At 48.1% G+C, this 13,420-nt stretch overlaps 1 protein-coding gene across 1 annotated transcript in view; it reads right to left on the reverse strand.

The window, feature by feature from the left end:
- LRP8 (LDL receptor related protein 8) overlaps positions 1 to 13,420 on the reverse strand; it is a 95,821-nt gene that overhangs the window by 23,102 nt on the left and 59,299 nt on the right. Inside the window, exons 7-10 of the mRNA XM_007945920.1 lie at positions 10,971 to 11,090; positions 10,774 to 10,899; positions 7,509 to 7,683; positions 4,776 to 5,003 (exon numbers count right to left, since the gene is read on the reverse strand). Coding sequence (XP_007944111.1) covers positions 4,776 to 5,003; positions 7,509 to 7,683; positions 10,774 to 10,899; positions 10,971 to 11,090 — 649 coding nt within the window. The remainder of the gene's footprint in view (positions 1 to 4,775; positions 5,004 to 7,508; positions 7,684 to 10,773; positions 10,900 to 10,970; positions 11,091 to 13,420) is intronic.

Here is a 13,420-nt window from a genome sequence, read left to right on the forward strand (position 1 = left end):
CAGGTGCACTTTAGTCCTCAAGGAGACATCCCTGCTCTTCAGCACTTGAAAGAGTTCCTTTGTGGCTGACTTGCCCAGTGCTACATGTCATCTAATGTCCTGACTGCTGCTTCCATTGGCGTCAATTGTAGAACCAAGCAATGTGAATTCTTTGACAACCTCAATCTTTTCTCCATTTATCATGATGCTTATTGGTCCAGTTGTGAGGATTTTTGTTTTCTTTATTTTAAGATGTAATCCATACTGCAGACTGTAGTCTTCAATCTTCATCAGTAAGTGCCCCAAGTCATCCTCACTTTCAGCAAACAAAGTTGTATTGTCAGCGTATCTCAGGTTGTTAATGATTCTTCCTCCAATCCTGATGCCACGTTTTTCTTCATATAGTCCAGCTTCTCGGATTATTTGCTCAGCATTTAGACTGAATAAGTATGGGGAAAGGATACAACCCTGACGCACTCCCTTCTTGATTTTAAACCATGTAATGTCCCCTTGTTCCATTCAAACGACAGCCTCCTGGTCAATGTACAGGTTCCTCGTGAGTACAATCAAGTGTTTGGGATTTCCCATTCTTCTCAATGTTATCCATAATTTGTCATGATCCACACAATCAAATACCTTTGCATAGTCAATAAAACACAAGTAACACAGGTTCTTTATAAGCACAATTAAATGTTCTGGAATTCCCATTCTTTGCAATGTTATCCATAATTTGTTATGATCCACAGCTGAATCCCTTTGCATAGTCAATAAAACACAGGTAGACATCTTTCTGATATTCTTTGCTTTTAGCTAAGATCTGTCTGACATGAGCAATGATATCCCTTGTTCCATGTTGTCTTATGAATCCAGCTTGCATTTCTGAAAGTTCCCTGTCAATATACTGCTGCAACCATTTTTTAATTATCTTCAATAAGATTTTACTTGTGTGTGATATTAATGATAATTGTTTGATAATTTCCACATTCTGTCAGATCACCTTTCTTTGGAATGGGCACAAATATTATTCTCTTCCAGTCAGTTGGCCATGTAGCTGTCTTCCAAATTTCTTGGCATAAACAAGTAAATGCCTCCAGGGTGGCATCCATTTGTTGAAACATCTCAGTGGGTATTCTATCAATTCCTGGAGCCTTGTTTTTCACCAATTCCTTCAGTGCAGCTTCGACTTCTTCCTTCAATACCATTGGTTCATGATCATAAGCTACCTCCTGAAATATCTGGACATCAACCAATTCTTTTTCATACAGTGACTCTGTGTATTCCTTTCATTTTCTTTTGATGGTTCCTACATAGTTCAATATTTTGCCCATAGAATCATTCAGTATTGCAACTCAGGGTTTGAATTTTTTCTTCAGTTCTTTCAGCTTGAGAAATGCCAAGCATGTTCTTCCGTTTTGTTTTTCTAACTCCAGGTCTTTGCATATTTCATTATAATACTTGATTTTGGCTTCTTGAACTTCCCTTTGAAATCTTCTGGTCAGCACTTCTATTTCAACATTTCTTCCTTTTGGTTGAGCTACTCTCTATTCCAGAGTAAGGTGCAAAGTCTCTTCTGACATCCATTTTGGTCTTTTCTTCCTTTCCTGTCTTTTCAATGACCATTTCTTCTTTCTTCATGTATGATGTTCTTGATGTCATCCCACCGGATGACAACCAACTCATCTGGTTTTGGTCATTTGGGTTCAAGGCACAAATGACCTTCAGATGGCCTCTAAATTCAGGTGGGATATAATCAAGGTTGTATTTTGGTTCTCATGGATGTATTTTAATTTTCATCAGCTTCAACTTGAACCTACCTATGAGCAACTGTTGGTCTGTTCCACAGTTAGCTCCTGGCCTTATTTTGACTGATGATATTGAGCTTCTCCATTGCCTCTTTCTACATATATAGTTGACTTGATTTCTGTGTATTCCATCTGGCAAGGTCCATGTGTATAGTACCTTTTATGTTGTTGAGAAAAACTCATTTGCAATGAATAAATTTTTGGTCTTGCAAAATTCTATCATGTGATTTCCATCATCATTTCTATCACCAAGGCCATGTTTTCCAACTACCAATGATTCTTCTTTGTTTCCAGCTTTCTCATTCCAATCACCAATAATTATCAATGCATCTTGATTGCATGTTTGCTCAATTTCAGACTGCAGAAGTTGGTAAAAATGTTCAATTTCTTCATCTTTGGCTTTAGTGGTTAGTGTGTAAATTTGGATAATAGTAGTATTAACTGGTTTTCCTCATAGGTGTATGGATATTATCCTATCACTGACAGCATTGTACTTCAAGATACATCTTGAAATGTTCTTTTTGATAATGAATGCAGTGCCATTCTTCTTCAATTTGTCATTCCTGGCATAGTAGACCATATGATTGATTCAAAATGGCCAATACCAGTCCATTTCAGCCTAGGATATCAATCTTTATACATTCCATTTCATTTTTGACTACTTCCAATATTCCTACATCCGCACTTTGTATATTCCACATTCTGATTATTAATGGATGTTTGCAGCTGTTTCTACCTATTTTGAGTCATGCCCCATCAGCAAATGAAGGTCCTGGGAGCTTTACTCAATCCATGTCATTAAGGTCAACTCTACTTTGAAGGGACAGTTCTTCCCGAGTTGTATTTTGAGTGCCTTCCATCCTGAGGGGCTCATCTTCTGGCACTGTATCAGATAATGTTTCATGGCAATTCATAAAGTTTTCCAGTAATGTATCAGATGGTGTTTCACTGCCATTCATAAAATTTTCAGTTGCCAGTTTTTTCAGAAGTGGATGGCCCTGTCCTTCTTCCTGGTCTGTCTTCATGTGGAAGTTCAGCTGAAACTTGTCCACCATGGGTGACCCTGCTGGTATTTGAAATACCAATGGCATAGCCTCCAGCCTCACAGCAACATGCAAGCCACCACAGTAAAACAAACTGACAGACGAGTGGTGGACAACAGTCCTTAAAAAAACAAAACAAAACAAAAAAAACCTCACTGCCATCAAGCCAATTCTGACTCATAGTGACTCCTTCTTGGGTTTCCGAGGCAGTATCTCTACAGAAGTAGATTGCCCAGTCTTCCTTCCAAGGAGTGGCTGGTGGGTTTGAACCACCATCCTTCTGGTTAGTAGTCAAATGCCTTAGGCACTAAGCCACCACAGCTCCCTAGACAACAGCCCTAGGAGGATATAATTATTGGCCATTTTTACAGATGAGTAAACTGGCTCACAGGAGTTGAGTTCTCTCAGATCACACCACTAGTAAGTAGTGGAGCCAGGCTTCAAACACCCAGGCTCCAAAGCCTATGTACCTAATATACCCCCAGACTGCCTCTCCTGAAACCTGGTATCAAGCCCAGGCTGACTCTGGGCTAGGGGGCTGAGTGCTTGTCCTGGATCCCTTCCATCTGCTGCTTAGATTCACCCTCTACCCATCTGCATTCTGCTCTGTATACCCAAAGCCGACTTATCTAGACTATATCAAGGGGACCAGCTAGCTTCGTTGCCTTCTGGCTTCCAGCTGGATTCCTTGAAATATTGGATGATGGGAAAAGACTGAAGTCAGGATATTTATTCCTCTGACTCCCTGCTACAAGGCTGCCTCTAGTTAGTGGATGCTCTAAAGGTCACTCTGTCTACCCCTCTCTCCTTCCCAAATCAGGTAACCCTCCTTGCTCTTTCCCCCTCAGCCCTAGAGTAGTAAGAGCCTGCTGTTACTAGCCCAAATAGTGACCTTACCCACTCCTTTGTAAATAATCCTTTTTTAAAAAAAAAAAAACCTTTTCAAATCATCCTAATTTCTGGGGCCCTGACAGATAGATTCACAATGAATCAGGCTGGGCTGGGATAAATATATGGCTTGGGAGATACGGTGTGTCAGAGTAGCATCAGATCTGCATGAGAACAGACAGGGAGCAACGCTTCCTCACTGATGGGGCGGAGGAGAAGGGTTCATGAAGTGGTCAGCATCTGCAGAGGTCTTGGTCCTGGGTGGGGGCACCTGACATGCTCCGTCAACGGCAGTTGTCAGTCACTTCCCTAGGTCTGACACATGCTCTCATTTGATTCCACATTCAGCTGTCCTCACTGGAAGCAGAGGGTTTTCTTATTTGTGTTTAATAGGTAAGAAGCAGCAGTAGGAAGAAGCTGGTGATCCTGGTAAACTTAGTATTATGCAGCTACTGAAAAACCAATGCTATCTCAGGATGTCACCACTGAGAAAGGGAGGAGACCCTGGTCTGTTCAGAACCTCTACCCTCTATACCAAGATGTAGCCAGAGCAGGACAGCCTGGGTGGTGAGGGGCCCAAAGACTGTGTACAGTGGGTGTGGGGATGGAGGTAGGCAGCCTGGAGCAGAGAAGACCCAGTGGTCTTGGTCCTCAAATCTTGTTGGCTACCCACATGTTTTATGCAACTCTAGAGGCCAATGCAGGAAGTCACAGAGAAGCAGATTTGGGAACATAAGGAAAAAAACCCCAAAAACCTTCTAATGGGAGGTAATGAACTCCCTGTCTTTGGAAGTGTGTGAGAAGCCACCAGATACCCACCTGCCAGCAGCCTCAGGAAAGGGTTCCTGTTCCAGGAGCAGTCTCTGGAGCTCTGATATAATGAGCAAGTGGCAGTGTCTAGAGAGAACCCTGGTGACCAATGCCCAAAGAACCCAGGGTCGGGGGTTAACAGACTGAGTGGGCTGCGTGGATTTTCTTCCCCATGGACTATGCCTTATGACAGACACATGAGGAATGAGCACCTGTGGTGGGAGAATGGGAAGCTTGAGGTGTACACACTCACCCTCGCAGGGGGTCGACAGCGATGGCCCGGGGTTCACTCAGGTCCTGGCTGAAGAGAGTGCACCGGCGGCCGCCATCAGCAGTGGCCACTGAGATGGTCTTATTGCCTGAGTCAGTCCAGTAGATGTGCTTGTGCACCCAGTCCACCGCCAGGCCCTCTGGAGAGTGCAGCTGCTCATCGATGAGGACCTCCTGCTCCGCAGGGTCGCTGGCCTTGTCCATGTAGGCGCTACGAGCAACCATGGGGCAGGTGTTCCACCATGGGCCCAACTGCAGCCATCTGTACACCCTTCCCTTCATCTCCTCCCCCTGGGCCAGGGCAGTGGATTTTAGAGGAACATGGGTAATTTCCATTCAACACACGTTCCCTGGGCTGTGAGGTTAAGGACATAGGCTTAAATTAGCCATGGTTTCTGGTCTAGAGGAGCTCAGCATAGTGAGGGACAGCAACGTGCAGCCAGATAATTATGTTGAATGTGATTATAGGAAACACTACAGGTTATAGCAGCAGAAAAATGGAAACAACTTTGTATGAGTTCTTAAGAATCAGTTCACTAGGAGCACAAAGGACAGAAGTTCATTCTAGGCCAAGGGAGCAGCATGTCAAATGCCTAGAGGGGAGAGTGTTTGCAATAGTGAGATGTTCAGTGGGGTGGAGCTGGGTATGTGGGAGGGCCCAGGTAGGATATAAGACTGGAAATAAGTATAGGCAGGGGCCACATCCTGAGGGCTGTGAGTGCCACGCTAAGGAATTAGGATGTTATGCTGGGGTAGGGGGAGGCAATAATTGAATAGTTTAAAACATGTCAGAGGACACACTCAGAAAGTGTGAAATGTGGAATCTGAGATGGGCTGGAGGGCAAGAGGGTGGAGGCAGGGAGACTGTTAGGAGGCTGTCACAGCATGCAGGAGAGACAAAGAGGGTCTGAAGAAGAGCTGTGCCATTGAGAATGGAGAAAAGGGGCTGGAAATACAGTGAACACTTAGGCAACATTAGCAGGATCTTCTGTCTCTCAAATGCTATTTTTCCCAAGGTTCTCTTCTCCCCTACATTCTCTCTCTAGGTGATTAGTTCTGTAGCATCCACTGTCAACCATAACACTGAATCCCAAATCTCCAATCTAGACAACTCTCTTAAGTTCCAGACTCAAGCCATCCAGTTCCCCTTGATGGTTCAGTCCCACAAACATCTCAAAGTCATCATGTCCAAAATGGCTCACTCCAGCCCCCAGCCAAACTGGACAGACTGGCCAGCCCTGGCTGCTCCTTCTCCAGGGCTATCCATCTGTTATGGGTTGAAGTGTGTCTCCCAAAATATGTGTTGTAAATCCTAAACTCTCTGGTGGCGTAGTACCTAAGGCACTTGGCTGCTAATGAGAAATTTGGCAGTTCAAACCCACCAGCCACTCCCTGGAAGGAAGATTGGGCAATCTACTTCCATAGTGATACCGCCTCAGAAACCCAAGGAGGGGTTGCTATGAGTCAGAGATGACTTGATGGCACATAACAACAACAGCCACTGACCTGGGGTGTTTCTGTTCTAGCACAACAAGGCACCCTCTCAGAATAGTCCCACACACCATGAAATCTCCCAAGCAGAGACCTGGGAGTTAATGCTGACTCTTCCTCCCTCTGCCCTGTATCCAGTCTGTCATCAAATACTGTCCCTTTCAGTCACACTGTTGAACAGGGGCTGGTCTAGCTCTGTGTGGAGGCAGGCTGAACATGGTCTGTGTGTTGGGGGTAAGCATCTAGTTGGTAGTGGGTAGCACTCGATACATTTGCTTCCATCCATCTGTGCATCCATGCAATCATCCATCATTCCTTCTACCAGCCAGTGCCTGGTTATCAGCACTCCTGCCAGGCAGATCTCAGGACAAAGAGGGGATACTGTTGCCAAAAGGGGCCCCAGACATGCAGGGAGGCAGGCTTGTGGTATCTAAGAAAGACAAGAGGGAATCCCCTTGTGTGTGGGAAGAGACTTAAGAGATGGCTTTCCTAAGTGCCAAAGTCCACCAACCATGGAATTGCAGACTCCCTGAAGGACTAGATGGTGTGTGTGTGTCTGTATGTGTGTGTGTAGTACCCTCCAGGAGGCCTTCCCTAGCGGCCAGATTGGGTCAGAGGTTTCCTCTGTACTTTCCCTCATAGCTGTCATCACAAGGCATGTCACTATGTTGTGAGTGGGATCCTCCTGGCAGGGATCAGGTCTGATTCATCACACAGGATGAAAGTCCTCAAAAAAGCCAGGGTAGCATAGTGCCTAAGGCACTTGACTGCTAACCAGAAGGCTGGTGGTTCAAACCCACCAGCCACTCCTCAGAAGGAAGGTTGGGCAATCTACTTCCATAGTGATACTGCCTTGGAAACCCAAGGAGGGGACGACTGGACAGCACATAACACCACTACCACTCAACATTTCCTGTGCCTTGCATTTCCCCACTAGGCCACCAGAGGTCAGAGAAAGCCCAGGTATGTGGGGCCCAAAGCTGCTCTCCCATTGGAGTTCAGGTTGGTGGGAGACAGAATGTTGCAGGTGGGCCTGGGGGTGAAGTCTTGTGAATTCCATGTCCACTAGGATCCTGTGTCTCTTCCCAAGCCCCAACTGTGTCCTGGGGAATCCCAGGGGCAGAGGAGGTACACAAGACACCCCATCCTTTCTCTCCTTCATCAGCCCCCCTACTTGGGTCTCCACCCAGGCCTGGTAATAGGAGATGTGCCACGGCCCACCTACCTATAGATCTTGCGGTAGGAGAGGTCACACCAGTAGATGCGATTGGTGGCAACCTCGACGTCCAGTGCCACAACGTTCTTGAGCATGGGGATGAGGCGTGAGTAGTCCCGCTTCACCAGGTCGATCCTTCGCACCTCGTGCCGGTTGGTAAAGATTAGGGACGGGCTCTTGCCAGCTGCCATGCAGGGAGGTCGGGAGAGAAGCAGTCAGTACAAGAGGCGTGGTGTCTGGAGACCACTGGTTAGCTGAGTGACACAGGTCAAGCCCTTCCCATGATGCCTCATTTTCCCACAAAATAGGGAGCAGATGATATAGTGGGTATAGAAACCACAGGACGCAAAGCATCACACATACCAGTAGAATTTTTATATAAACTCTCCCCAAATCTTTTAGGACTCCCCATTTCCTCCTCAGGCTTGCACTCAAGGCTTTCCACAGGTAACCCCAAGCTCCCTGCCAGCCTCATCACTCATTCCTCTACACATTTTGATTCCAGCCACCAGACTACCTGTCCTGGCCTACCTGTGACTGGCTTTCCTGGCTTGGGGCCTTTGCTCAAGGCCTCCCCTCCACATTGAATGTATTCCTTCCCCAACAACTACTACCGTCTCTGCTTGGGGACCCCCTGCTGTATTCAAGGGGCCATTTGAGCAAGCAAGTGTTTTTGAAAGATGACTGAGGCTGCAGGATGGAGGACAGACTGCAGAGCCAGAGGTGAGACTGGAGGGAGGAGACCCTTAAGGAGGTTGCTGAGAAACTTGAGTTTATGTAGAGGGTGTGAGGGGACGTGGCAAGAGACAAAACTGCTGAGGTTGGCATGGGGCCAGATCATGAAGAGCCCTGTGAGCTGGGTGAAGAGTCAAGACTTTATCCTGAGCCAGTGGCAAGGGTGGGACATGATTCAATGTGTTGTTGTTATGTGCCGTCGAGTCAGACCCGACTCATAGCGACCCCTCCTTGGGTTTCCGAAGCAGTATCACTACGGAAGTATATTGCCCCATCTTCCTTCCGGGGAGTGGCTGGTGGGTTTGAACCACTAACCTTCTGGTTAGCAGTCAAGTGCATTAGCCACTAAGCTACTAGAGCTCCCATGATTCAACGTAGGATTAGATTTTATACTGACCGTCAGTGACCAAGATATTCCTGGCCACTCCTTATGGAAGACCACTGTCCAGAGCCTATGAAGGCCTAGCTTGGCTCCTTAAGCCTGTCTTTAGATGCATCATGGCATCAGGCCACTCTCAGGCACCACCACCACCTGAGTGGCAGCTCCAAGCAACACCTGTCCCTGGAACTGCCTGTAACTTGTCACTCTCTTGATTTCCAGCAGACACTTCTGCCAGCCACCTGATCCCCATCACTGTGCATCTGGGCCAAACGAATGTGTTCCCCAAGGGCAGGGTGGGACCAGCACAGAGCCTTGGAGGGTCCAGCTGGGTGTGTGACCTGTGTGTGGTGATGGAGACTATTTCTAAGCAGGGTGGGGGTAAGGGGCAGGGTGTGGTACAAATAGCATGGACCACTAGGGCTCCCAGTGTTGGAAGGGCACAGGAGGCAAGCTGGAGTCTGAGCCCAGCTCTGCCACTACACACTGTATGGTCTTCCTTGTCCCTAAATGAGGCCAATGGCACTTCACTTCCCTGAAGATAGATAAGAACTGGGCTCGATGGTATCTTGAGGTGATTTCTACTGATATCTGTGACTGTGATAGGCACTCTGTGTATGATTTGAGGGTTGTATAAGTTCACTTTAGATATCTGTGGGCAGGTTTTGTATATACATGGTCAGTTCTGGGTTAGCTGCATTGCTCCTATATAATCCATATGTTACACATGTCCCACATGGTTACATGTGATATGCTGAGATCTCTGTTGTATGTTGCTCTGTTTGGGTGGTATGTTTTGGGGATTTATGAGCTCCATGTCAAATATTGTGGCCACTGTATTATGATTATTTACATGTCGTGTACTATATGAGCTCCATTCATACATCCAACTGCCTATCAATGTCTCTATTTGCATGTCTACCAGTTTTCTTAAACTCAGTGTGTCCAAAACAGTCCAATATTCCCCCAGCATGCTTCTCTCACCTCCATAAATAGCAATCCTATTTTTTAGTTGCTCAGCCAAAAACCTTGGCATCATCCTTGACTCCTTTTTTTTCTTCCATACACTACACTCAAGTCATAGGCAAATCTTATTGTATGACCTTCAAAACTATATCTGCAGTCTGTCCACTCATTACTCCCATGGCAGCCACTCTGGTCCAAGTGACCATCATCTCTCTCCTGGATTACTGCAGTAACCTCTTAAATTGTTTCCCTGGGTCTTTTCTGTCCCCTACTGTCTATTCTCAACACAGTAGCCAGAGGGAATCTGTTAAAATGTAAGCCACACCATGTCCCTCCTCGCCTCAAAACTCTGTAATGGCTTCCTCCTGACTTATGGTGAACTCCATAGTTGGCCTTTACAACAGCATAGAAGGCTCTGTGCAACTTGCCCGGGACACCTCTCTGCTTTCATTCCCTCCTGTTCTCTTTGCTCCAGCTGCACTGGCTTCCTTACCATTCCTTGAATGTGCCAGGCAGGCTCCTGCTGGAGGGCCTTGGCACTTTCTGTTCCTTCCTGCAGATAATTTTAGGGTTCACTAGCTTCCTTCAGGGCTTAAATGCTATCTTCTTAGTAAAGCCTTCCCTTTCTCTAAAGCTGTAACCCACTGCCCTCTTGGATCCTAGCTCCTTCCTTCCTTAATTTTTCTCCTTAGTCCTTATTGCACCCACTATGCTCTATATTTCACTTTTTAAATCTTATTTCTTGTTTCTCTCCCCCACTAGAATGTAAGCTCCATGAGGGCAGGCAAGGATTTGTGTCTGCTTTGTTTATGCTGAATCCCTAGTGCCTACAACAATGTTAGGTTTTCAGATTTGAAGATGTGAATAAATTGAATGAATTCAGTTGACAGAATTGCTCAATGTGTAGGACTGTACAGTTTTGCGTGGGATGCCTATGCTGTGTGCACAATCTGCATGGTCAGTTTGTGTCTATACATTGTGTGTTGTGTGAGAGTAATCTCTGTGGGCTGTATGGGCTACATGTATAGTGTGTGGTATGCAGTGCATGTGAGGTACATTCACACTTTGAGCACTATGTGTGCAACCTGCTCTCTCTGTGTGCATGTGCACCTGTATTCCTCACATAATGGAAACACATTGCTTCCCATACCCCTCGGAGCCACCCCCCTACTCCCCACTTTGGGGGCTCCATACCGACAGCCTTGCAGTTCTTAGTCAGTGTGTCCATCTCATAGCCAGGGTGACACTCGCACTTAAAGTAGCCCTTGTAATTGACACAGATCTGGCTGCAGGCGTCTGGGTCCTCACACTCATCAATGTCTGTGGGGAGGAGCAGGTGTCAGAACTGGTAGGAGCATCTGCTTCTGCTGGGGGGCAGGGGAGGGTCTCACCACCACAAGTCTTCTGGTCCAGGAGTCGGAAGCCCGCTGGGCACGTGCACTCAAAGCCAATCTTGAGGTCAGTGCAGATGTGGGAGCAGCCTCCATTGTTGTGTAGACACTCATTCAGCCCTGGGGAGGGACATAGGCATCTGAGGGTCCAGAAGCCCAGGCTGGGGTGGGGGCAGGGTAGGGTGGGGCCTAGAGCAGAAGCAGAGACTCAGGGTAGCAGGACTCCCACTCTGACAGAGGCAGGAGGGCTCTGTGACCTCACTGAGCCTCACCCTCATCAAGCAAGTGAGTGGGCAAGAAGAGGGACAGGCACTTGCTCAAGGTCAGACACCAGATGAGGACAGAGTAGAACCAGAACTGAGGTCCCTGCCTCCAGGCCAGGGCTCTGTCCACCACCAGGCTGGAGGCAGCTGGGTGTCCCTGGTGGGCCTAAAGTCTTTGCTTTCACAAGCACGTTTCTTGCAACTCCTCCTTCCTTGTGACCTCAGTGTTGAGGTGATTCAGCTCCAGAGTATCTCTTGAACTGTCCCTGCTTAAACATCTCCAGCCTCGTGGAGCTCACTCCCCTCCTGAGGCAGCTGGCCCCGCTTTGGAACTCTGGCACTACCTGTTAGTAAGTTCTTCCTCATGGGATCTGCTTCCTTGCAGCCTCTGTTCCTGCTCTGCTGTGTGGGGTTGGCTAGAGTTGGCTTCCTCAATGTCTCCTCAAAGTACTGGCTTCTATCCCCTTTCTGTGGACACACTAAATCTATCCAGGTCCTCCTCCAGGCAGGGCCCAGAGTTAGTTTCCCACCCAGAAAGAATCTGAATACAGGTTGCCCCCTGCTGAGTTTATGGTTATCTAACACTCCCAGGTCGTCTTCTATATGGAGGTGCTGCTAAGTCAGCTGTCTCCCACCTTGAATTAATATGATGGATTTTTTTCAACTCCTCTCCTCTCGGCACCTGTCCTTATTCCTCAACTTAGTCATGGGCCTGGCCCCAGGATTACCAATTGCTTCAAGGGATGAAGGGGTACCGGTGTCATCTGGCCCCCTGTCCTCCACTTCCCTACCATCTTCTGGCCAGGCCCTAGGGGAGATCTAGGAGGCCAGGTGCAAGGCTCACCAAGTTCTCACAGTGTCACCTGAGCTCCAGAATCACAGCAGGTTAGTTCTGCAAGCCAAGGGGGAGCCACACCCTCCCCTTTGCCCATCAGGCACATGCACTGCCACTGTAGCCGCACTGAGCCGAGCCAGCTGTGGCCATGCACCCAGCTTGTCTGAGCTGCCCACCCCAGGCCATGCACAGCTGTGGGGTGCCCCACCTCCAGGCTGAGCCATGCTTAGCAAATGTCCTCTTTACCCCTGGGCCTCCTCCTGTGTCCCTGGGACGTTGGCAGAACTGAAAGAACAAGACCACAGCAACCCCATGACTAGGTGGTCAGGGGGATGACGTAGCCAGGCCTAGCACTTGGAAGCCCCAGCCTCTTGGAGTGGGCTGAACCATGGTAGCTTTGGGGCAGTCCCTGGGGTCCAGGAATCTTTCTGCCACTCCAAGCCCTCCTTGGACTCTCCAGTCCCGCTGTGCCCTGAACACCATCCACTCATTTGTTCAGTCACACCCCAAATGCCTCATGCATGCATCCCTTCATTTCTTCCTCCTCCTTTTGCAAGTAGCAGGAGCTCAACAACTGTATTTACTGAGCACTGATGGAGCAGCATGAATAGGATGGCTCTGGAAGAGAAAGGAGGGAGAGCTCAGTGATTGGGCTCCTGATAAAAGAAGGCAGAGTCCCTCAGGGACCTGAGGTAGGTGGGGGGGCAGGGCAGGGGAGATACTGAACAGCAGGTCTGGACCAGTCTATCCCTGTCACCTTTTCCCTGAAAGGCCTGCCCAGGCTCTGAGCCAGCATTGAGGATGAGGTTAAAGGGAAGTCTCTGATCCTTCCCAATTCCAGCCTACAGGTGATTCTGCTGGGGAGTCTGTGGGGTTGGGGAAGGAGAGGGGCAGAGGGGCCCAGAGTCCTCACAGAATTTGAGGCCCACACCACGCAAGGGAAGAGTAGTTTCACTTTCCCAAGCACATGCACACACCTACATGCACACACACACCAGCTTACATGCAGAGGCAGATAGGCTGTGGACTCCATAGGCACTTTCACAGATGTGGGACACACACAGAGACACGTGCATGCATTCCCCATCCAACTCAGGGGGACATGGACACAGGAGGCACGCACAGACACAAACACATGCACACATACTTCTCGTAGGCTGCCATGCAAAAGATGAGAGAGAAGAGTTTAGTAGGTTAACAGTCCCTGACTAACTCCAAATCATGGTGCGGAGGGAGGAGCGGCTAGGCTCACTTGCTCCTGCTCCCCTGTCCCATTTTTCATTGGTTTCTTCTCCTGGGACTTCTCTTGGCAGGGCCTCTGGTGGGGGGTGGGCAGGGAGGCTGTCTCCTGC

This window comes from Orycteropus afer, unplaced genomic scaffold, assembly GCF_000298275.1.
Source record: "Orycteropus afer afer isolate SDZICR_OR568_19922 unplaced genomic scaffold, OryAfe1.0 scaffold00145, whole genome shotgun sequence".
NCBI classification, from domain to species: domain Eukaryota; kingdom Metazoa; phylum Chordata; class Mammalia; order Tubulidentata; family Orycteropodidae; genus Orycteropus; species Orycteropus afer.